This window comes from Salmo salar, chromosome ssa03, assembly GCF_905237065.1.
Source record: "Salmo salar chromosome ssa03, Ssal_v3.1, whole genome shotgun sequence".
Classification (NCBI taxonomy): Eukaryota; Metazoa; Chordata; class Actinopteri; order Salmoniformes; family Salmonidae; genus Salmo; species Salmo salar.
The window spans coordinates 83,384,654-83,410,431 of NC_059444.1; the positions used below are offsets into that span (position 1 = coordinate 83,384,654).

The 25,778-nt window shown below is 44.7% G+C and overlaps 2 protein-coding genes across 4 annotated transcripts in view; one reads left to right on the forward strand and one right to left on the reverse strand.

Moving 5' to 3' along the window:
* LOC106564640 (transcription factor AP-4) overlaps window positions 1-1,531 on the reverse strand; it is a 29,620-nt gene extending 28,089 nt beyond the window's left edge. The window contains exon 1 of one of the 3 annotated variants that reach the window (XM_045715644.1): window positions 982-1,531. In XM_045715644.1, coding sequence (XP_045571600.1) covers window positions 982-1,070 — 89 coding nt within the window. In that variant the 5' untranslated portion in view covers window positions 1,071-1,531. The remainder of the gene's footprint in view (window positions 1-981) is intronic. The other 2 variants (XM_045715643.1, XM_045715642.1) reach the window with 2 other exon arrangements.
* Window positions 1,532-4,542: 3,011 nt separating this feature from the next.
* The window catches only part of LOC123741732 (zinc finger protein GLIS2), a gene marked incomplete at its 3' end in the record, with an annotated part of 75,358 nt that continues 54,122 nt past the window's right edge, over window positions 4,543-25,778 (forward strand). Inside the window, exon 1 of the mRNA XM_045715645.1 lies at window positions 4,543-5,581. The remainder of the gene's footprint in view (window positions 5,582-25,778) is intronic.

Sequence of the window (25,778 nt, forward strand, 5' to 3'; positions counted from 1 at the left end):
CCGCCTCCCTGTCTACTAAAGGTTGCAAATGCATCGACTGGCCTTCCACTATACACACAACCTAATTAATAAGACCACTATTCATTTCTCAATCGGTTGCGGAATGCCTCGCAGCGACACAATCTATTTCAAACGGTCCAATTTGTTTTAGTATCGCGCCGCCACACTACTGCGTTCAAAACCACTCATCTAGTCCTCCGCCATTACAACAATGCGACTGCTTCCTCTGTACATGCGGCGGCATGGCTGAGCTGCGGGATAAAAGACGCAGTGCACACCGTACTAGAGTGCACCAAAATGTGGCCAAGAATACCAGCGAAACTGCGATTTCGTTGTACAAATGCGATTACTTAAATTTTTACCGTGGATTTTTCATAAATGAACATGAAATGTGAAGTTACTGGAGGGAAGACTACGACAGATCCCTCACCACTTTAGCACAAGCATGGCCGCACTGCCCACAATAACTTCAGCGCGCTCCCCAACGAACTGAGCAAACAGTACCCTCTGGGACTTGTGGGCTAAACATGCATAACAAAGGTGCGACACCTTTGTTATACATGTACTACCTCTCTTGCTCCTATGTAAATTAGTATACTTATCCAAAACATAACGTAACCGTTGGGAAAATATCAAAATAGCCAGGGATCTCTCCGAACAGAGCAGCAGCGTGGTGTGCATGTAACCACGTGGGGTATGTTTGTTAGCTACTAAATGTCTATATTTCGCTAAAGTAACGGTAAAATGAAGTTACATATGAATGTACTGAATCATCTTCTACCTAATATGAGTACTTCATCGATATTCAATAAAGGTAATATTTGTCTCGCTCTCTGACAGTGGGTCGTGTACAGTACACAATAACATACAGATCAAATCAAGCATGTTGCCACGCCACAGTCGCTAAGTGCGCACCACAAGCAGAGATAAACAAATAGTTATTATATAAAATAATGCGAAATAGTAAAAGTGCATACACACCTGCAAAGACCCCCAATCACTTCCTTCTCCGTTTTCCTAAAATGTTGCAAGGAGGGCACCTTCTGTGCTGGTACCATGAAATACTCCATGCTTTCCTCTCCAGTCGTGTGTCCCCCGGTTCAAATGAATTAACGCACAAAATATGTTCCAGTTTCAGGTGAAAATTCCCTTGCTCATAAATCTAGAATCATTTCATAATTCGGAAAATTCCTTATGTAGTAGCAGAGCACTCTGAGTTGTAACGTTACTCTACTTCCAGCTGATAGGGTTCCCTCGTTGTGTGGCGCTCTCAATCTCTCTCTCTCTTTCCTTCTGCATGTACGTGTATGTGTGTAGTTGCAGCTGATCGGATGTCTTTCAAGGCGGGAAACAGCTGGTAGGAATCACACAGCACTACCAAAAGCCTCCTTCCGCGGACAGAGGGACTGCATCATGTAAACAAAGGATTATTTAAATCTACACTGGAGGGGGCGAGGCACGAGTCTGGTGGATTAAATGATAGCCACAAATGTATAATTGTTTCCATTGAGTGATACCGATCACTGATGCCATATCTCGAATCCTAGTAGCCTAATCTACAGTTATTATGACATTATCTATTTTATGAGGATTTTCCATGTAAATTAGGAAAAACATCTATTTTTTGCATGCGTCACTTTGTTATTTTAAATCTACGATGTTTTTCGAAACGTTAACGATAGAGCGGAGGAAACCAGTCTGTAGGGGCACTGGTCTCCTCCCACTATGAAGCGAACAAGCGGGATCAGCTGACGAGTTGGCAGGGCTCACAAAAACAGCAACAAACTGTGGGGGGGCTCGAGTGGGGAGAGGAGCGAAGGGAAACAGCGCCGAGAGAAAGAGGCTGACATTGAACAGCTGAATGTGTTCACCATTTTGGGTGTAGGGGAGGAGGAGAGTTACCTAATCGCCACTCTTGCCTTGTTGGTGCGTGCTGTTCGAGCAGAACAGAACTCGAGCCACAAAATGGAAGCAGTACCCTTGCACCCGGAAATGTGTGTAGTATAAGCGTGTGTAGCAATGTTACAATGTTGGTAAATTTCACGGCTGATCATTCGCTGCTGCAACAATTGTTACACTTGCTGCTGTTGCTGCGTACAATGTTGCATGACAGGTTATTAAGTCGTTATAGTATAGCGCCATCTTTCTCCCCAAACTGCAGGCACTCCGCAAGTTTAGCACAGGATCATTTAGCTACTTATTGACATGCCCCAGCTTTTGCTTTTCCTATGCTATTAGCGATTAATAGTCTTTATATGACATCATAGATAGGCTGGACCTAGATTCATTGATAAAAAATGAAAGCCAGCAGTCAGCTGGTTTTGCTTCTAGGCTAAAGGAGCTCACTGGGTGGTCAGGCTAGATCCTGCTATGGAAAAGGAAGACCTGGCACATGTCCTACAGCATGATGCACCATGCAACATACACAGTATTGCAGATGATATTGACAATACACAACTACGTTCAGCTACTAAAGAGACTTGATCTAGGGAGGCTATTCCACATTCCTATGTAACTTTAATATTGCACCCATATGATCTAAATGGTCTGAATAACATACCTGTAATAAATGGAGGACAGGAATGATTAGAGCATTTTGCAGTATTTCAGAGAACATTGTTAGTGTCATAGCCTATACACATAATTATAAGCAAAGTAGCCTATTACATAAATAATATGGTTAACCATTAAGAGCCTAAACGCATGACTCCAGTCTCATTTCTGATTGTGCCCTTCACACCTGAATCTGAGCATTCCCAACAGTGTTTATTCAGTAGTCTACCTAGTCATAAAGCAAATGAACAACTGGATACGTTTTACAGGGGGAAAAACCTCTGCAACAAATCTAACATACTGTACATCGGTAAAGGTGGCAATTCATCTGTTATTACATATTTTTGCACCTGTCATCATTGCCCATAGGGCTACACTTCTCCTCCAGTACACTGGTAACACACACACACACACACAGGCCCTGGAGGACAGCCAGGGACACTGGTGTAATACTACAAAAGGACGAAGGCAACACACTTGAACAGGAATATAATAATTAGTTAAGTGTCATGTTCATACCCTTCAGTCTAACATGAACATTATATGTGTGTGAACATGTTGCTTAGGGGCTATTGTTATAAGTTATAATGTTATCTGTTACAGGTTATTTTGCATATATTTACGTTAAAGTTTCTAATATAACAGGTTCACGGAAGCTGATTTATGCACACAGGCCTACGCTTAAAGGCTATACAGTCAAGTAATGTTGTCGACCTGCCATTATGTTTATTATGTGCCACACACGACTTACCGTTCACCTGAAATAACCTGTTTGCATGGCTGTTTTCATCAATAATAATGATTAACACATTAATATAGGCTATGTTTATTTGTGTACTTTAGTGTGAGTGTATTTACCTATGAATTTAACATTTTGGATGTACCACTAGGTACCAGCCACTATAGGTCCAAAGATTTCTGTACACAACATAGGTGTTGCATAACTTCATTGTTACTTAACTATGCCCCAGACATATTTACCCATATTTTCCCAGAGACAGACGTATTCACCCAATATCATGCACAATTTACATGATCAATTATGAAGTTATGTTGGACTTGATCATTAGTCCTAGTCTTGGGAGAGCCAGACATATGTGCAACCCAGCATTAAAACACCAGACACAACTGGGCGGCAGGTAGCCTAGCGGTTAGAGTGTTGGGTGAGTAACCGAAAGGTTGCTGGTTCGAATACCCAAGCCGACAAGGTGAAAAATCGGAAATCTGTCAATGTGCTCTTGAGCAAGGCAGTTAAACATAATTTGCTCCATGGGCGCTGTATCACTATGTCTGACCCTGTAAAACAACCAATTTCACTGCATGTGACAATTAAATATGTATTATTATTAACTACTCGTCAAGATAATATGGCGTATTAATGCTGGGCTGGAACAAAAGCCTACTCACTTTGTAGCTCAGGACCAGATTTTTCACAATGTACTGTTACTGACACGACCTCTGGTGGTTGGATGAGGTAAAACAATGTTACTGGTTCAGCACTTACCTGAAACACCATCATTGCTCTGGGGTTTTTGGTACCCCGAGGCAGTGTATCGGAGTTCTCCCTAAGCAACACAAGTGGGCTATACCTAATGGTGCACTGCAAGGATTATTAGGGCTATGGGCCTAGGTATGTGCCACCTATTGCATTAGGAATTCATTGACTTGGTAGGTAGCCTAAGTACATTGATTGGTCCCTGTAATTTCCTAAATTAATTTAGTAATTGAATAACAATAGACAAAATGATAGGGCTTTATATAGGTATATTTATAATAGTACTATTTTCTCCCATCATCTCTAATAAACTAAACGCGAATGAATAGAAAATAAGCAAATGTCACTTATAAGACACCAAAACAATTAAGAAACACGTTTGTTGAATATAAAGAAGTTAACGGGTTAAATATGAGCACCAAATATGTGAAAGGAGTTTTTTTTAAAGAAGCTCAGCAATTTCCTGTTTAAACTTGGGGAAACAGAGACGTGTCCAGTAACACAGATGCGTTAAAACATGCAAACCAGTTGTCTCCTAACACATTAATATCCCTTATGATTTTCTGTATGGTTCATTGTAAGAGTTAAAGCGGGTTAAAGAAAAAGGTATGTTCAGCGGGGAAGGAGAGACTTGTTTTGAGAGGAGCTGAGGACTGACTGCCCATGGTGGATGGGCGGAGCAGCAAGCATGCGCTGAGCTGGCAGAGACGGGGCTAGTCTGCTGCGCGCAAGGAGAGGGAGATCACGGGCTGGCTCGGGTCCTCTCAGACGGACGCGGGGAGACCACCTTACCAATCACGTCTCCTTGAGGACTAAATAGGCGAGAACAGAGAAGAGCAAGAGAGAGAGTGAGAGACAGGGAGAAATAGAATAATAGAAAGCTATAAGGACAACACCTCCGTTTGTAACCACAGGGAGTCGGCATCTGGAAACATAACGAGTGAAGAAGACCCCCCCTCGCGACATCTCTCGGCTCTGTGTCTCCCAGCGCACCCCTCCTATAGCCTACTCCCTGGAGAACGACCACCCATTGAACACCCTAATTGACCAGCGTTGCCATTAAGCGATGCACTTTGAATCCAAGACGAAACCGAACGCGTCATTTTGATGCACATTCTACAACCAGTGATCTTCATTTTCCAAAAAGGAACAGTTTAGACTGTGGACACAGTTTGGGGTGTTTAGCCTAAATTTAACCGGTTTCTGGCGACGTGAAATTATCTCATCCCCGGTAACTGACATCAACACTATACGATTATCTCGTATTGCTTGTCTTATCATCTTCGTTTTATTCCATTTTCTTTTTCTTTTTCAAACCAATGGTCTGGGAACGGACCGCCTCACCCGACACATAGTATTTTATTTAGACGTGTCAGCTTCGTCTAGTGCTTTGAACGAGGACAACATTACAGAATTGCAAGGGGAAATTGTCATCGAGAGGCTTTTGCACAAAAATATTGAGTGGAAAGTTTGTTGCCGGAGAGGGAATAAATCGGAGACATCTCGGCCATATCCACGGGATTTTTCCCTAAGGTAAGCCCGTTGCCTTTAGCCTACAACTCCCCTCTATCCTTCTCTGTGTCGGGTTATTGTTACACTGGATGACATATAGGCGTTACATCATTTGCACGGGCAGTTCGTTCCCGTATGGTATATTTGATGTTTGTAAATGTGGTCTTGTGTGTCCGAGATAGTCGGTGAAATGTGAAATGGGCAGAGTTCAAGGAGGACAGGGCGGACTGACCTAATTTCTGAGTCCACAGCGGTGCGCCAGCCCTGTTCGGTTGTCCAGAGCCGCCGCCGCCGCTCCGCCTGGACTGCCTGTCATATCTTTATACACTGGCCATGGCGTAGGCCTACGTGCACCGCCAGCGTCTGGAATTTACAAAGACACCGTGTCATTCCTCATATTCATAGGGACACGACATGTCTGCTTGACAGTCACCCAACAAAAAGTAGAATTCCCCCAGAAACACATTTTCAGAGCGCGCTTGGCAAGCGAGGCCTACTCTCCTTGTGGGGTTGCTTCGCCTCAAATAGTGAAGCCATATGCGCGGGGCATGTCAAGGATTTCAGTTCTGCGAGATGATGGAATGGAATCAGAACCAGAAGCAGAACACTATCGGTATTATTAATACCATCACATCAATTTACTGTGATACATTATCAATATTCAAAGCTCTAAACAAAAATGTGCTATTGCAAACCCTAAAGACACAATGTTCTCTCATAACATCAGGTGAACAAACAACACAGGGATCCAATAACGGCACTGTCATGAAATATCACCATTGTTATGTTGCCAGTTCCCAATTTAACAAAACTTAATTCAGCGTTGCTCTCAAGGGCCAAGCACCCAAACCAATAGCAGACCAGGACAGCTACACTGTACTGGGCAATGGGGCAGCAGATGATCTGTGTGGACAGAAGCCTTGATAAAGAGGCTATTTTCCTCCAATTAAGCAATTGCTCTGTGCCTGCCCCTAATGGTGTGCACATTTGGAGCTCAGGGAGCAGGTTTGGGACAGAGCCTCTCCTGATTGGCTGCCTCTCATTGTCCCAGATGAGGCCAGGGGAAAAGGGCTTAGGCCTGCCAAGGCAGAATACAGTTAACCAACCCATGAGGAGGCCTGATCATTAAAAAACATTACATTATGAACCCAGGCACACTCTTACTTTCTGAGGGGGGTTGGATTGGAGGGGGTTGGTTGGGGGCAGGATGAAAGTTTGAATGTTTTCAAGGGGTTGGTGTTTTTGAATATGTTTCTTAAGTGTGTGTGTAGCCTACTGTGTGTCAAACAGGCAGTGAGCATATTATATGTATATATATATGAGACTCACTGGAAGGAGGTCTGGCTGGGGGCCCACTGGAAGGAGGTCTGGCTGGGGGCCCACTGGAAGGAGGTCTGGGTGGGGGCCCACTGGAGGGAGGTCTGGTTGGGGGCCCACTGGAGGTTTTGGGGAAGAAGAACAGGAAGAGAAGGGGATATTGACTCCCACCCAAGCCCCCTGGCTACTATTTCTTCCATAATACTGCTGTGAACTATGAGACTATGTGTGAGGGCCGTATTCCAGGTGCACTTCACATCTACATAGGCACGTGCATGTGTACACACACATGAAGACACAGAAAAACACACACATACGCATGAACGCACGCACACCCAAACAGGAACGCAGGCACGCACGCACGCACACACACACACACACACACACACACACACACACACACACACACACACACACACACACACACACACACACACACACACACACACACACACACACACACACACACACACACACACACACACACACACACACACACACACACACACACACACACACACACACACAGCATGACTCTGTTTATCCAATCAGCTGATGAGCGACAGACAGAGATGACTGAGTTCAGTTCTCCTGAGGGTTAGCGGTTTTCATCAGACAGCAGCATGGTTAGCCAGCATGGTAAAGATTTTCCCACTCAGTACAGTATTCACTGCTGCTTTCTGAGGCAGTCAGTCAGTCGGTCAGTCTGGACACAAGCCAGATGTCCACTGATGTCCAGCTGTGTATCTCTGTGGTGGTGATCCTATTCCAAGGTCTCACACCTCAATAGTGTGTGTGTGTGCATGCTCTTGTTAGTGTCTGTGTGTGTGTACACATTTGTGTGTGTGTGTGTGCTTTTGTAGTTGTGAGTGTGTGTATACACAGAGCATTCTGCCTAGCGCTGTGCATAGTTTTGTTCTGCCTGCATGCTTGGCCACATGTGGATAGCTTGGACAGCTGTGTGAGGCAACAGTTGGTGCTGTACAGCTCTTCCTGGTTTGGAACCACAGGTTTGACACTGGTACTTTAATGGTCTAGCCCACCACTGAGCTGCAGTCTTTCTCTGGTCCAGTCATACAATTGTCACGTCCTGGCCAGTATAAAGGTTAATTAGTATTGTAGTTTAGTCAGGACGTGGCAGAGGGTATTCGTTTTATGTGGTTCGGGGTGGTGTGTTTTGTTGAAGGGGCATTTGGTTTAAGTATTCCGGGGTTTTTGGGCACTGTTTGGTTTTCAGGTATTCTATGTTTAGTCTAGTATGTCTGTTTCTATGTTTGGTTAATTGGGGTTGGGACTCTCAGTTGAAGGCAGGTGTTGTCTATCTGCCTTTGATTGAGAGTCCCATATATTAGGGTGTGTTTGTTATTTGTGGGTGATTGTTCTGTGTTGAGCCTATGCTAGCCAGACTGTTTGTAGTTGTAGTTGTAGTTGTTGTTTGTTATTTTGGTATTCATTTTGAAAATAAATAAACGTCAAGATGAGCCTGCACTTACCTGCTGCGTTTTGGTCCTCCTTCACCGACGACAAGCGTGACAACAATAAGGTTCAGTCCCAATATCCATCCAAACAGTCCACATACAGTTGAAGTCAGAAATTTACATACACCTTAACCAAATAGATTTAAACTCAGTTTTTCACAATTCCTGACATTTAATCCTAGTAAAAATTCCCTGTCTTAGGTCAGTTAGGATCACCACTTTATTTTAAGAATGTGAAATGTCAGAATAATAGTAGAGAGAATTATTTATTTCAGCTTTTATTTCTTTCATCACATTCCTAGTGGGTCAGAAGTTTACATACACTCAATTTGTATTTGGTAGCATTGCCTTTAAATTGTTTAACTTGGGTCAAACGTTTCGGGTAGCCTTCCACAAGCTTCCCACAATAAGTTGGGTGATTTTTGGCCCATTCTTCCTGACAGAGCTGGTGTAACTGAGTCAGATTTGTAGGCCTCCTTGCTCACACAAACTTTTTCAGTTCTGCCCAGAAATGTTCTATAGGATTGAGGTCAGGGGTTTGTGATGGCCACTCCAATACCTTGACTTTGTTGTCCTTAAGCCATTTTGCCACAACTTTGGAAGTATGCTTGGGGTCATTGTCCATTTGGAAGACCCATTTGCGACCAAGCTTTAACTTCCTGACTGATGTCTTGAGATGTTGCTTCAATATATCCACATAATTTTCCATCCTCATGATGCCATCTATTTTTTGAAGTGCACCAGTCCCTCCTGCAGCAAAGCACCCCCACAACATGATGCTGCCACCCCCGTGCTTCACGGTTGGGATGGTGTTCTTCGGTTTTTAAGCCTCTCCCTTTTTCTTTCAAACATAACGATGGTCATTATGGGCAAACAGTATTTTTGTTTCATCAGACCAGAGGACATTAATTCAAAAAGTTCGATCTTTGTCCCCATGTGCAGTTGCAAACCATAGTCTGTTTTTTTTATGCAGGTTTTGGAGCAGTGGCTGCTTCCTTGTTGAGCGGCCTTTCAGGTTATGTCGATATAGGACTCGTTTTACTGTGAATATAGATACTTTTGTACCTGTTTCCTCCAGCATCTTCACAAGGTCCTTTGCTGTTGTTCTGGGATTGATTTGCACTTTTCACACCAAAGTATGTTCATCTTTAGGAGACAGAATGCGTCTCCTTCCTGAGCGGTATGACGGCTGCATGGTCCCATGGTGTTTATACTTGCGTACTATTGTTTGTACAGATGAACGTGGTACCTTCAGGCGTTTGGAAATTGCTCCCAAGGATGAACCAGACTTGTGGAGGTCCACTTTTTTTTCTGAGGTCTTGGCTGATTTCTGAGTTTCCCATGATGTCAAGCAAAGAGGCGTTGAGTTTGAAAGTAGGCCTTGAAATACATCCACAGGTACACCTCCAATTGACTCAAATGATGTCAATTAGCCTATCAGAAGCTTCTAAAGCCATGACATCATTTTCTGGAATTTTCCAAGCTGTTTAAAGGCACAGTCAACTTACTGTATGTTAACTTCTGACCCACTGGAATTGTGATACAGTGAATTATAAGTGAAATAATCTGTCTGTAAACAATTGTTGGAAAAATTACTTGTATCATGCACAAAGTAGATATCCTAACTGCCTTGCCAAAACTGTAGTTTGTTAACAAGAAATTTGTGGAGTGGTTGAAAAACAAGGTTTAATGACTCCAACCTAAGTGTATGTAAACTTCCGACTTCAACTGTACAATGAGGAGTCTATTGGGAACTTTAGTAGTATGCTTAGCTAGTACAGCATGCTAGTTGGAACATAGCCTTTATGAAGCTTGCCTTAGACAGCCAACCAAGAGTGTCAATGAAGGTTTTGTCTGCAAGTATACATTATGTACTGTAGATATACTCAGTTTATTAGGTACACCAATCTAGTTCTGGGTCAGACCCCCCTTTGCCTCCAGAACAGCCTGAATTCTTTAGGGCATGGAAATGTTGCTCAATTGGTATCAAGGGACTTAACATGTGCCAGGAAAACATTCCCCACACCATTACACCACCCACACCATTACACCACCACCAGCCTGTACCGTTGACACCAGGCAGGATGGGGCCATGGACTCATGCTGCTTACGCCAAATCCTGACTCTGCTATCAGCATGATAAAACAGGAACTGGGATTCGTCGGACCAGGCAATGTTTTTCACCTCCTCAATTGTCCAGTGTTGGTGATCACGTCCCCACTGGAGCCACTTCTTCATGTTTTTAGCTGATAGGAGTGGAACCCGGTGTGGTCGTCTGCTGCAGTAGCCCATCTGTGACAAGGACTGACGAGTTGTGTGTTTGAAGATGCCGTTCTGCACACCACTGTTGTACTGGGCCGTTATTTGCCTGTTTGTGGCCCGCCTGTTAGCTTGCACGATTCTTGCCATTCTCCTTCGACCTCTCATCAACGAGCTGTTTTCGCCCACAGGACTGCCGATGACTACATTTTTTTGTTTATCTCACCATTCTCAGTAAACCCTAGACCGTCATGCTTGAAAAGCCCAGGAGGCCAGTGAGTGAGTACTCCTGTAGTGAGTACTCCATCTGGGCATGGTGTTGTGCAGTATGTGGTACCCCTCCACATCCAGAGTTTCATGCCATATGAACCCACCCTGCACCACCACCGCAGCTCTGAAGTCATGCCCCTAGGGCGCCCTTCACCCTCCGAGGGCAGACAGCGGCACTGTGGGAAAATAAGACGGGTCCTGATGGATGGATCATCATGCCCCTGGCCTGTATCATAGACAGCCAACCTAGAGACATATTGCTGGGTATAACCACATAGACTGCCAACCTAGAGACATATTGCTGGGTATAACCACATAGACAGCCAACCTAGAGACATGTTGCTGGGTATAACCACATAGACAGCCAACCTAGAGACATGTTGCTGGGTATAACCACATAGACAGCCAACCAAGAGACATATTGCTGGGTATAACCACATAGACAGCCAACCTAGAGACATATTGCTGGGTTAACCACATAGACAGCCAACCTAGAGACATATTGCTGGGTATAACCACATAGACAGCCAACCTAGAGACATATTGCTGGGTATAACCACATAGACAGCCAACCAAGAGACATATTGCTGGGTATAACCACATAGACAGCCAACCAAGAGACATATTGCTGGGTATAACCACATAGACAGCCAACCTAGAGACATATTGCTGGGTATAACCACATAGACAGCCAACCTAGAGACATGTTGCTGGGTATAACCACATAGACAGCCAACCTAGAGACATATTGCTGGGTATAACCACATAGACTGCCAACCAAGAGACATATTGCTGGGTATAACCACATAGACAGCCAACCTAGAGACATGTTGCTGGGTATAACCACATAGACAGCCAACCAAGAGACATGTTGCTGGGTATAACCACATAGACAGCCAACCAAGATACATATTGCTGGGTATAACCACATAGACTGCCAACCAAGAGACATATTGCTGGGTATAACCACATAGACTGCCAACCTAGAGACATATTGCTGGGTATAACCACAGACAGCCAACCTAGAGACATATTGCTGGGTATAACCACATAGACAGCCAACCTAGAGACATGTTGCTGGGTATAACCACATAGACAGCCAACCTAGAGACATGTTGCTGGGTATAACCACATAGACAGCCAACCAAGAGACATATTGCTGGGTATAACCACATAGACAGCCAACCTAGAGACATATTGCTGGGTTAACCACATAGACAGCCAACCTAGAGACATATTGCTGGGTATAACCACATAGACAGCCAACCTAGAGACATATTGCTGGGTATAACCACATAGACAGCCAACCAAGAGACATATTGCTGGGTATAACCACATAGACAGCCAACCAAGAGACAATTTGCTGGGTATAACCACATAGACAGCCAACCTAGAGACATATTGCTGGGTATAACCACATAGACAGCCAACCTAGAGACATGTTGCTGGGTATAACCACATAGACAGCCAACCTAGAGACATATTGCTGGGTATAACCACATAGACTGCCAACCAAGAGACATATTGCTGGGTATAACCACATAGACAGCCAACCTAGAGACATGTTGCTGGGTATAACCACATAGACAGCCAACCAAGAGACATGTTGCTGGGTATAACCACATAGACAGCCAACCAAGATACATATTGCTGGGTATAACCACATAGACTGCCAACCAAGAGACATATTGCTGGGTATAACCACATAGACTGCCAACCTAGAGACATATTGCTGGGTATAACCACAGACAGCCAACCTAGAGACATATTGCTGGGTATAACCACATAGACAGCCAACCTAGAGACATGTTGCTGGGTATAACCACATAGACAGCCAACCAAGAGACATGTTGCTGGGTATAACCACATAGACTGCCAACCAAGAGACATATTGCTGGGTTAACCACATAGACAGCCAACCAAGAGACATGTTGCTGGGTATAACCACATAGACAGCCAACCTAGAGACATATTGCTGGGTATAACCACATAGACTGCCAACCAAGAGACATGTTGCTGGGTATAACCACATAGACAGCCAACCTAGAGACATATTGCTGGGTATAACCACATAGACTGCCAACCTAGAGACATATTGCTGGGTATAACCACATAGACTGCCAACCAAGAGACATATTGCTAGGTATAACCACATAGACTGCCAACCAAGAGACATGTTGCTGGGTATAACCACATAGACAGCCAACCTAGAGACATATTGCTGGGTATAACCATATAGACTGCCAACCAAGAGACATATTGCTGGGTATAACCACATAGACTGCCAACCAAGAGACATGTTGCTGGGTATAACCACATAGACAGCCAACCAAGAGACATGTTGCTGGGTATAACCACATAGCCAACCAAGAGACATATTGCTGGGTATAACCACATAGACAGCCAACCAAGAGACATGTTTCTGGGTATAACCACATAGCCAACCAAGAGACATATTGCTGGGTATAACCACATATAAATATAAGGCTTTCTTTCTATGGGCCAAGCTAAGAAATGCACACTAAAAATGAATGTAAGAGATATATTTCCCCCAGATGATGTATGTTGGTAGGATGTAAATCATATAGCAGTCCTGACTTATTTTGGCCAGAATATAAACTCCTACTAAACTGAATGGAAGAGCCATGGTTCCCCAAGATGCCAGGCAAGAGGTAAAGAATATCAGGCTCATCATTCAACAATAGCCTACACACAGCAAATATCAAAATCAATAGAAACCACATTCCTGTTGTTGAAAGTACCAACAGACGCTAGAACCTCGAGAATGGTTTACCAAGAATAAACGTCCAAACGGACTAATTCAAGTTAAAAAGGAGTAGAACGTCCAAACGGACTAATGCAAGTTAAAAAGTAGTAAAACGTCCAAACGGACTAATTCAAGTTAAAACGGAATAAAACGTCCAAACGGACTAATTCAAGTTAAACAAGAGTTGGAGCACTCATCAAAAAAGGCAGAGATTGATTTCTTATTGCTCACTTTAATCCACTAGAACCTGCACAACTGAAATTAAACTAGGCAAGACAACCAAAGAGAACTGTTTGCCGAGCGCTTTTAAGGCTCTCACACATCGCACCGAATGTGGATCTACCGTTTATCTTCAGATCGTTCAGCCCGCTGTGTTTTAGGGACCACCCGCTGTAGACGTCGGACTGCCGTCATTTTTCACGCGATTCTACAAGTTAAGTCAGTGCGCACTCGGTTCGCAAATTACATTCAGAGGTGCTAAGTACTCTGAGCCAGCAGATGCTATTGGTGTGTCTGGGCCTTTACTATGTGGCTTGTTTAAACTTTCAGTGTCACAGCCACTGCTTGGAGAATGGAGAGCCCAGTTAGACACTCTGTGACTGCGTGTGTCTGATTTAATATCTCAGTGGGTTGCCAATAGCAGCCAGCGGATTACTGTCGGGCTGAAAGGCAACGCAGCAGCAGGGGTCCTGGATTAGAACGGCCAGTGAATGGCGAGGCACGCAGTGGAGACAAGTGGGGACAAACCAAGACAGCTCCCTCACACTCACACACTTATCAGCACCGCGAGGGACTCCAGGAGAAGCTTACCCCCACCCACCCACTTATCTGGAGCTATGGATCCTCGTGGCGGGAGTGTCACCCGCTCAATCACAGGGTTCAGTCAAGAGGCTGGGTTTCCAAAAGCCTTCCTAGCTAAGGTAGTAGTTTAGTTCTCTTGAAAGCTAAAGCCGGGATTTAAACAAACCGCAATCCGTAGACATCTGTACTGCACTTGACATTTAAAGACCATTTCCCTGTAGTTCTCCCATGTTTCTTCTCAATTACACAAGCGTTTAACACACCGTTTCTTGGTTTAAAGCAGTGGTATTCAAACTTTTTCGGCAAGAACCCCATTTTTTTTTCACCAGAATTTCTGACAACCCCACCCCACCCCACCCCAAATCTAATGATACAACCTTAAAATCTGCAAATTCTTATTTTCACATAAAAAAGAACCTTCAATTCTTTAAATGTTTATCTCAAAATTAAGAGAACCAATAAAAACATTTACTCCCCCAAAAATATTTTTCAAATTCTTTCTCAAAAACTTTTGTATATTGTCCCATAAAATAATCTGTACTCTTTTTTTTTGTTGACATTTGGCGACCCCACTGCAATAGGTGTCTCGACCCCGACTTTCAATACCACTGTTTGAAAATAACTCTGTGATAGAATGACTGACATTATCATGTGATAACTATACTGTTCCTGAACTTTTTTTCTGGGATATTAAGTATGTTGCTATCTATGTCTATCTACACTGAGTGTAAACTATCAAAATAAAGAAAGTTGCGCACTCCATGTATAAACTCCCAGCAATTTAATGGGTATTTACCAATGTTTCGGCATCACTGTGCCTTCCTCAGGGTCTATGATGCCGAAACGTTGGTAAATACCTATTAAATTTCGGCGTTAGTCAGCATCTCCACACAAACAATTTTTTCTGGGTGTGCGCCAGCTCATGTTTTTTAATCTACTATTATCTACACTGAGTGTACACAACATTATGGACAAAACATTGACAGTTGAGACATGGATTGTGTATGTGTACCATTCAGAGGGTGAATGGGCAAGACAAAATATTTAAGTGCCTTTGAACGGGGTATGGTAGTAGGTACCAGGCGCACTGCTTTCTTTTAATCTAGAACTGCAACGCTGCTGGGTTTTTTATGCTCAACAGTTTCCCGTGTGTATCAAAAAAGGTCCACCACCCAAAGGACATCCAACCAACTTGACACAACTGTGGGAAGCATTGGAGTCAACATGGGCCAGCATCGCTGTGGAATGCTTTCAACACCTTGTAGAGTCCATTCCCGGATGAATTGAGGCTGTTCTGAGGGCAAAAGGGGGGAGGGGTGTCCTTAATGTATTGTTCACTCAGTGTGTATCTATACGCCTATTTATCTATACTTGTCAGAAAGGAAAAGTGACTGGTGCTGCTGTGACGTCTCTGATGGTGAGCTGCAGGGATTGTCCCCTCCATGGAGTAGTGAAATGGGATTGAGGGTATAAATGATGTGGCCCTGATGGGATTGTCAGGCCTGAAGTAAATCCTGTTAAATTGCAGCTTATTTGTGTACGTGTCTGTCTGTCTGTCTGTCTGTCTGTCTGTCTGTCTGTCTGTTTGTTTGTGAGAGAGAGAGAGAGAGAGACTACTGAACTCTTAGTCAACTATGCCCATTGTGCTTGTTGGGACAACTCGGCTGCCACCTGTTTTGGAGGGAAACAGAATCACAATATCAGCGATGAGCAGCTTAATAAAACACAGCCGTTTCTACCAACTGCTGTGAGGAGTTGGAATGGAATGTTACTGCGTCAAACTGATCACAGCGATGGCGGTAGAATTCTTACTAACTTTGGAATCATCTACAGGTGGAAATGATTATGTGTTGCTGTCACAGTCACAATGGTAAACACACACACACACACACACACACACACACACACACTCAATATGGTGGCTGGTCTCGCTGTCTCCAGCCACAGACTCATGGTGCAGATTGAGACTCCCTATAGGGAGATGCAGACAGTTCACAAGCATCTGAAGGAAGGGGGAATCATACATGAAGAGAGAGAGCAACCACATTACCTCACCTCATAGACAGAAGTCAGGATACAGTAAAGATGATTCAGTAGGCTGCATACAGATTCCTTAGTTGTATCACTAACAGTGATGATGGGAGGGCCTAGAAGCCTAGCATGTGAGACTAGCTGTATACTCATAGGGTTGGTTTCCCAGACACAGATTAGGACTAGTCCTGGACTTAAAAGCATTCTCAATGGAGAATCTCTATTAAATGTGCTTCTTTGTCCAAACGCACGTTAGTTTGCAATTTCGTCTTGTAAAAACTGCCGCATTGGCATTTTCCAGCCCTTACGCCAGGTTCGGTAATTTACCTGTCTGACATCGATTGACTTGCGCTGAGGTGGGAGGGGTGGAAATATTTGACTTGTGTCCTTAAAAACACGTGCCAATAGGGCGATTTCAGTGAGCCTAACTAGGGATATTTAAGAGCGACTCATAGCAGTATTGCAATTGGTGATGGTATTGATTTTGCCAGTGGAGGCGCACACAGTAGCCTAATATACATCACCAATGTTTATTAAAAAATCAAAATGTGTCTTCCACTTTTCTCTGTTGGACCTAACTGTCAAGTCATGGGAATTCTGATGGATGTCTGTGGTGCCGAATCTGCTTGTAGGCTATATTTACCTGTTTGTTTACTTGTAGGCTATATTTACCTGTTTGTTTACTTGTAGGCTATATTTACCTGTTTGTTTACTTGTAGGCTATATTTACCTGTTTGTTTACTTGTAGGCTATATTTACCTGTTTGTTTACTTGTAGGCTATATTTACCTGTTTGTTTACTTGTAGGCTATATTTACCTGTTTGTTTACTTGTCACGTGGTAAAGTCACTACAGGCTATATCAACGGCCATAGCTAGATATATTTGGCAGCAGTAACGGTGAGTGGACATTCCCCTTTTCTTTTCACTCGTGTGAAAAGTTTGGATGTGCGTAAAACCCTCCGTAGTCTACGTTGTTTTAGGCCTAATATTATAAGCCCACGGGGAGCAATTTTTTAAAACAAGTTGTTTAGTTTTATTCGATTTTGATTGTAATTATTCACTGTGTTTTTAGATGTTACCAATAGTGAATGTAATCTGGCTTATTGACAACGTTAAGCACGTCCATGGCTCAGACATAATGCATTTTACAGTAGGCTTATATCACTGGGAATGCTATGTTAATAATATATTTACATATTGAAGCCATGCAATTACTGTTCAAAAACATATTCAACATATTTAGCAAATATGGGATAGGCCGACATTTTGTTACCTCTTTAAGGAATACCTAGGATAGGATAAAGTAATCCTTCTAAACACCCCCCCCCCCTTAAAAGATTTAGATGCACTATTGTAAAGTGGTTGTTCCACTGGATATCATAAGGTGAATGCACCATTTTGTAAGTCGCTCTGGATAAGAGCGTCTGCTAAATGACTTAAATGTAATGTAAATGTAAATGTAAATGTTATTTTGTTTGTGTAGATTCAGCGATTGGGAGTGGATGACAACACAATACATTAAAGACTGTAAAAACACAACTTCAAGAAGACACATATTTAGCCATGGAGCACATTCTGATTGGCCAGTGAGGGGTCAAGCCTCGACACACATTCAACCTGTTTATTCATCAAAACCCAGCCCTTTCACTTCACCACCCTGCACTGCGTACTTAATTCTGGTTCTGAAAATAGAATAAATATTTATGACACCCCGAACCTATAGCTACCACCAATGCTTAGATTTCCATTGCATTATGTTTGTTAAAATAGTGCTGTAGGAGTGCTGATCTAGGAGCAGTTTCATCTTTTAGATCAAATTGAATAAGATTACATGGACGGGGGAACTGATCCTAGACCAACCCTCCTACGCTTTATAAATATGGCCCATTCACCCTGGGCTCGTCTTCAGACTATAGCAGTGCTGACCTAGGACAAGTTTTGCCATTTAGATTATAATGAATATTATTACTTGGACAAGTGGGGGGGATCTGATCCTAGATCAGCACTTCTACTCTGAGTTATGAATTTGGGTCCAGGCCAGTAAAACCACCCCTATCTGGCTGGGCCTCGGTCCGACCCTCCCAGCCCACAGACCATGCATACCTCTCCAGTTAAACTGTAACCACTAATCACAACAAGGCCTCACCGTTTCCTCCTTGGAACAGACCATTCATGTACACTGGGGGTTGTTTCATTAAACTGTATTTACTGTAGTCCCCCCAGTCCTGATCACCTGAATGGGATGGGACGTCCCAGAAGAGAACAGTTGAAGTCAGGAACTAAGGTAGGATATGCCATGGTGAACTTGATGGGACGTCCCAGAAGAGAACAGTTGAAGTCAGGAACTAAGGTAGGATATGCCATGGTGAACTTGATGGGACGTCCCAGAAGAGAACAGTTGAAGTCAGGAACTAAGGTAGGATATGCCATGGTGAACTTGATGGGACGTCCCAGAAGAGAACAGTTGAAGTCAGGAACTAAGGTAGGATATGCCATGGTGAACTTGATGGGACGTCCCAGAAGAGAACAGTTGAAGTCAGGAACTAAGGTAGGATATGCCATGGTGAACTTGAAGGCTCCCCTGCACTATGGGTTCAGTTCCCTTGCTGTTTGTCTGCAGGGCTGCATTTCCAAAATAAACACTGACAATTCTGTGCCTCACCCCCAGGCGCCACCCCGCCCTACAGTACCTCACCCTCCCTCCCTCCCTCCCTCCCTCCCTCCCTCCCTCCCTCCCTCCCTCCCTCCCTCCCTCCCTCCAACTGCCCTGTGTTTCTGGAGTGAGAGATATTCAGCTCTGAGACATCTTAAAAACAATAGACAACTTGATGGGGGAAAGTCTGAGTATGAACACAGAAGACAGGAGGAAAGCCAAAGTTATAAGAAAAACAGAAATTAACAAAACAATGGAGAGGAGTTCATTTGATGAAGTTCTTTCTAGGTTTTTTCTATAGTTTGTTGGTTGACAATAACAGTAATAACAGACAATAACAGCAATGACTAGGTAATATAGGTCATGAACATTAAGCTCCCAAATGAGAGCTCTGTGTCTAGAGCTTGCAAGAGCTCTAAAACGATATGAGAGCTCTACTATATGAGCTCTGAGCATTAGACAAAGTTAGTTGTATTCAATCCTTTCTAGGTTTTAATTCCTAGGTCACACTTAACATTTAGCTCCCAAATGAGAGCTCTGTATCTAGAGTTTGCAGGAGCTAAAACTGCCTAAGACCAGTACTATGCATACTCTACTGTAGCGTTTGCAAACACTCTAAAGCCGTCTGAGAGCTCTAATATATGATCTCTAGCAGTAACATTAACATATAGTTACCAAATGAGAGCACTACATTTAGAGCATGCAGGAGCTTTAAATCTGTCTGAGAGCTCTACTATATAAGCGCTGGTCAGTAACATTAATTAGCAAATGAGAGCTCTACTATATGAGCTCTGGTCAGTAACATTAATTACCAAATGAGAGCTCTACTATATGAGCTCTGGTCAGTAACATTAGTTACCAAATAAGAGCTCTACTATATGAGCTCTGGTCAGTAACATTAATTACCAAATGAGTAATTAATTACCAAATGAAAAAAATCTTTACACTCTCTTTGGATAATTCATTCCAATCATTTTAAAGTTAACAGCAGGTATTTTGCATGTAAGTTTAAGTATTTTGATATCTGATATGGTCAGTAACATTAGTTAGTAAATAAGAGCTCTACTATATGAGCTCTGGTCAGTAACATTAGTTACTAAATAAGAGCTCTACTATATGAGCTCTGGTCAGTAACATTAGTTACTAAATAAGAGCTCTACTATTTGAGCTCTGGTGAGTAACATTAATTACCAAATGAGAGCTCTACTATTTGAGCTCTGGTGAATAACATTAATTACCAAATGAGAGCTCTACTATTTGAGCTCTGGTGAGTAACATTAATTACCAAATGAGAGCTCTACTATTTGAGCTCTGGTGAGTAACATTAATTACCAAATGAGAGCTCTACTATTTGAGCTCTGGTGAGTAACAATAATTACCAAATGAGACTACGTAGAGCTTGCAGAAGCTCTAACGCTGTCAGAAAGCTCTGCGGTAGAGTACAGTCATATGCTAGCCTTACAGCAGCAGTTTAACTGGGACCACAGCTGGTTTGTATTATTATTTACTTATGTGGCCAACACCCTCCCTGGATTCTCCGGTATACAGACCCACAATATTATAACTATTATAACGCTGCAGCAATGCAATATGTAAATATAAGGAAGGCACATGAATATGTACAGGTGTAGGATCTTAATTTGATCACCCTGTTGTTGCAGGAAATGCAAACTTGTAACGTATTCAAGGCTTAAAAGGCTTTTAAAGTTTGTAATTTCCACTCTAAAATGTCAGACTTGATTTGCTCTAACTAAAAATGTATCAACCCCTACAAAAAGTCCATGAATTACAATCCACACAATAATTCACATTTCCTGTTGTTGCAGGATTATTTTTCTGCAGTGAGAATCTGGTCGAATTAAGATTCTACATATGTAAATGTGTGTTTGTTCTAGGGGAGAGAGAGAGAGTGGAGTGAGAGGAGAGAGAGTGTGGAGAGAGAACGATATTCAATAAGTGGATGAGGAGAAATAGAAAGACAGATTGAAAGAGGGAGTGATTCTGTAAGGGGGATGAGAAAGGACGGAGGAAGAAAAAAAAAGTGTATGAGGCATTTGTGAGAGAGAAACAAGGCCCTCTCAAGTCTGGGCCTGGGCTTGGCTCTGTGTCTGCCTGTGCCTGGGCAAATCCCATTCCTGTCAGCAGAGAGCTCCCTCTGAGGCTCTGCCCTTACCCCTTACCCCGCCTCTTCACTCCTCCTCCACCCACCTCCCACGCCTGACTCCCCGTGACTTCTTCAGAGAGCTCCCTCTGAGGCTCTGCCCTTACCCCCTTACCCTGCCTCTTCACTCCTCCTCCACCCACCTCCCACGCCTGACTCCCCGTGACTTCTTCAGAGAGCTCCCTCTGAGGCTCTGCCCTTACCCCTTACCCTGCCTCTTCACTCCTCCTCCACCCACCTCCCACGCCTGACTCCCCGTGACTTCTTCAGAGAGCTCCCTCTGAGGCTCTGTCCTTACCCCTTACCCTGCCTCTTCACTCCTCCTCCACCCACCTCCCACGCCTGACTCCCCGTGACTTCTTCAGAGAGCTCCCTCTGAGGCTCTGTCCTTACCCCTTACCCTGCCTCTTCACTCCTCCTCCACCCACCTCCCACGCCTGACTCCCCGTGACTTCTTCAGAGAGCTCCCTCTGAGGCTCTGTCCTTACCCCTTACCCTGCCTCTTCACTCCTCCTCCACCCACCTCCCACGCCTGACTCCCCGTGACTTCTTCAGAGAGCTCCCTCTGAGGCTCTGTCCTTACCCCTTACCCTGCCTCTTCACTCCTCCTCCACCCACCTCCCACGCCTGACTCCCCGTGACTTCTTCAGAGAGCTCCCTCTGAGGCTCTGTCCCTTACCCCCTTACCCTGCCTCTTCACTCCTCCTCCACCCACCTCCCACGCCTGACTCCCCGTGACTTCTTCAGAGAGCTCCCTCTGAGGCTCTGTCCTTACCCCTTACCCTGCCTCTTCACTCCTCCTCCACCCACCTCCCACGCCTGACTCCCCGTGACTTCTTCAGAGAGCTCCCTCTGAGGCTCTGTCCTTACCCCTTACCCTGCCTCTTCACTCCTCCTCCACCCACCTCCCACGCCTGACTCCCCGTGACTTCTTCAGAGAGCTCCCTCTGAGGCTCTGTCCTTACCCCTTACCCTGCCTCTTCACTCCTCCTCCACCCACCTCCCACGCCTGACTCCCCGTGACTTCTTCAGAGAGCTCCCTCTGAGGCTCTGTCCTTACCCCTTACCCTGCCTCTTCACTCCTCCTCCACCCACCTCCCACGCCTGACTCCCCGTGACTTCTTCTGTCTCTTTTTTTAACTCTCTCCCTTCTCTTTCACTTTCTCCTTCCCTTCTTTCTTTCTCTCCCCTCCCTCCCCTCCTCCCCTCCTTCCTCTCCTCCCCTGCTCCCCTACACCCACCCTCTGACTTCAGCTCCCCCCTCTCTCCCTCCTTCTCTTTCCCTCCCTCTGTCTCTACCTCCTTTTCTTTGTCTCCCCCACTTTCAATGAGTTCCCAGCTCTATAACTATATAACTCCTGCAATACATAAGACATTATTCACCTTATAGGCGTACTGTATGCAGAGAGGAAAACAAAGTTTGGTCTGTAACTATTTACCCTCAGTATGGAGTTAAGGGGATGTTGCCAGCGCAAATGTTATTCATATGTGCCCCATAGCTGTTGTCTGCCAATGTGGGAACTTATATAAGTTTAGAAAGTCTATGTAGATGTCATGTAAAAAAATCTGCCATTCAGCCTCTCTTGGACAACAGTAGAAGTTGAATAAACAAATAAACAAAATCGACATACGTTTATTTCGGAAAAATAGCATTCATCTGAATATGCGGTGCAGATGTTGCCATAGAAATAGAATGACTAGAAAGGACAGTCCCTTTCACGTCAATGTTCGGTGATGGGTGGACACCTACTCAGCCTACTAACCAGCTGATGCTGAGGTAGTGAGGATGCTAGATACCGGATCCTGGATGCTGGCTCTGTAAAGGAAGTGACAGTTCACTTCTGTCCCCCTCCCACTCTTTAACACTGTCAGCTGACTCACACTCTCATAACGTTGGAGATCCAAGCTCTGTCCAGCACCCGGCCGCCATCCAGTAGAAAACACTGCTCTTTTTTAAAACACATAAAATATGTCAGAGCCGGCATTGTTTTCTCTAGGGCTCCATACTGTTCCCTATGTCAGAGCTGTCATCGTTTTCTCTAGGGCTCCATGCTGTTCCCTATGTCAGAGCTGTCATCATTCTCTCTAGGGCTCCATACTGTTCCCTATGTCAGAGCCGGCATCGTTCTCTCTAGGGCTCCATGCTGTTCCCTATGTCAGAGCTGTCATCGTTCTCTCTAGGGCTCCATACTGTTCCCTATGTCAGAGCCGTCATCGTTCTCTCTAGGGCTCCATACTGTTCCCTATGTCAGAGCCGTCATCGTTCTCTCTAGGGCTCCATACTGTTCCCTATGTCAGAGCCGGCATCGTTCTCTCTAGGGCTCCATACTGTTCCCTATGTCAGAGCCGTCATCGTTCTCTCTAGGGCTCCATACTGTTCCCTATGTCAGAGCCGGCATCGTTCTCTCTAGGGCTCCATACTGTTCCCTATGTCAGAGCCGTCATCGTTCTCTCTAGGGCTCCATACTGTTCCCTATGTCAGAGCCGTCATCGTTCTCTCTAGGGCTCCATACTGTTCCCTATGTCAGAGCCGGCATCGTTCTCTCTAGGGCTCCATACTGTTCCCTATGTCAGAGCCGTCATCGTTCTCTCTAGGGCTCCATGCTGTTCCCTATGTCAGAGCCGTCATCGTTCTCTCTAGGGCTCCATACTGTTCCCTATGTCAGAGCCGTCATCGTTCTCTCTAGGGCTCCATGCTGTTCCCTATGTCAGAGCCGTCATCGTTCTCTCTAGGGCTCCATACTGTTCCCTATGTCAGAGCCGGCATCGTTCTCTCTAGGGCTCCATGCTGTTCCCTATGTCAGAGCCGTCATCGTTCTCTCTAGGGCTCCATACTGTTCCCTATGTCAGAGCCGTCATCGTTCTCTCTAGGGCTCCATACTGTTCCCTATGTCAGAGCCGTCATCGTTCTCTCTAGGGCTCCATACTGTTCCCTATGTCAGAGCTGTCATCGTTCTCTCTAGGGCTCCATACTGTTCCCTATGTCAGAGTCGTCATCGTTCTCTCTAGGGCTCCATACTGTTCCCTATGTCAGAGCCGGCATCGTTCTCTCTAGGGCTCCATGCTGTTCCCTATGTCAGAGCCGTCATCGTTCTCTCTAGGGCTCCATACTGTTCCCTATGTCAGAGCTGTCATCGTTCTCTCTAGGGCTCCATACTGTTCCCTATGTCAGAGCTGTCATCGTTCTCTCTAGGGCTCCATACTGTTCCCTATGTCAGAGCTGTCATCGTTCTCTCTAGGGCTCCATACTGTTCCCTATGTCAGAGCTGTCATCTTTCTCTCTAGGGCTCCATGCTGTTCCCTATGTCAGAGCTGTCATCGTTCTCTCTAGGGCTCCATACTGTTCCCTATGTCAGAGCCGGCATCGTTCTCTCTAGGGCTCCATACTGTTCCCTATGTCAGAGCCGTCATCGTTCTCTCTAGGGCTCCATACTGTTCCCTATGTCAGAGCTGTCATCATTCTCTCTAGGGCTCCATACTGTTCCCTATGTCAGAGCTGTCATCATTCTCTCTAGGGCTCCATACTGTTCCCTATGTCAGAGCTGTCATCGTTCTGTCTAGGGCTCCATACTGTTCCCTATGTCAGAGCCGTCATCGTTCTCTCTAGGGCTCCATACTGTTCCCTATGTCAGAGCCGGCATCGTTCTCTCTAGGGCTCCATACTGTTCCCCATGTCAGAGCCGGCATCGTTCTCTCTAGGGCTCCATGCTGTTCCCTATGTCAGAGCCGGCATCGTTCTCTCTAGGGCTCCATACTGTTCCCTATGTCAGAGCCGGCATCGTTCTCTCTAGGGCTCCATACTGTTCCCTATGTCAGAGCCGTCATCGTTCTCTCTAGGGCTCCATACTGTTCCCTATGTCAGAGCTGTCATCGTTCTCTCTAGGGCTCCATACTGTTCCCTATGTCAGAGCCGGCATCGTTCTCTCTAGGGTCCATGCAGTTCCACTTTCTTTCTTCCATGTTTCCTTCCCGAAGCAGCACACACGAAGTGTGTTAAGTATTGTGTGTAGTAATGTGCGTGTAGAGCAGAGTAGAGTATGGGAGTGTTAACTTCTTCTTCTGTGGTGCTGAATATATCCAGAGTATGTTTAATGGAACCCAGTGGAACAGAGCAGAGATAGAAAGACACATTATAGCTTTTTTAATGCCCATGTTTGCAGAGATCTTTCTAGATTATCGCACAAACACACATAAGGATGCACACACTCATACGCATGCACACACACACCCCCCTCCTGCAGGCCGTCCCCTGCCTGGTTGGCTTTGCAGACCTCCCCTGGAGGCAGCACAGCAGAAATGTGCACAAGGTCATAGAAGGAATGTAGAGGAATGGCACCTGCCCAACCCATTTAAAACACCAGGACAAACAAACAAACAAACAAACAAACAAACAAACACACACACACACACACACACACACACACACACACACACACACACACACACACACACACACACACACACACACACACACACACAC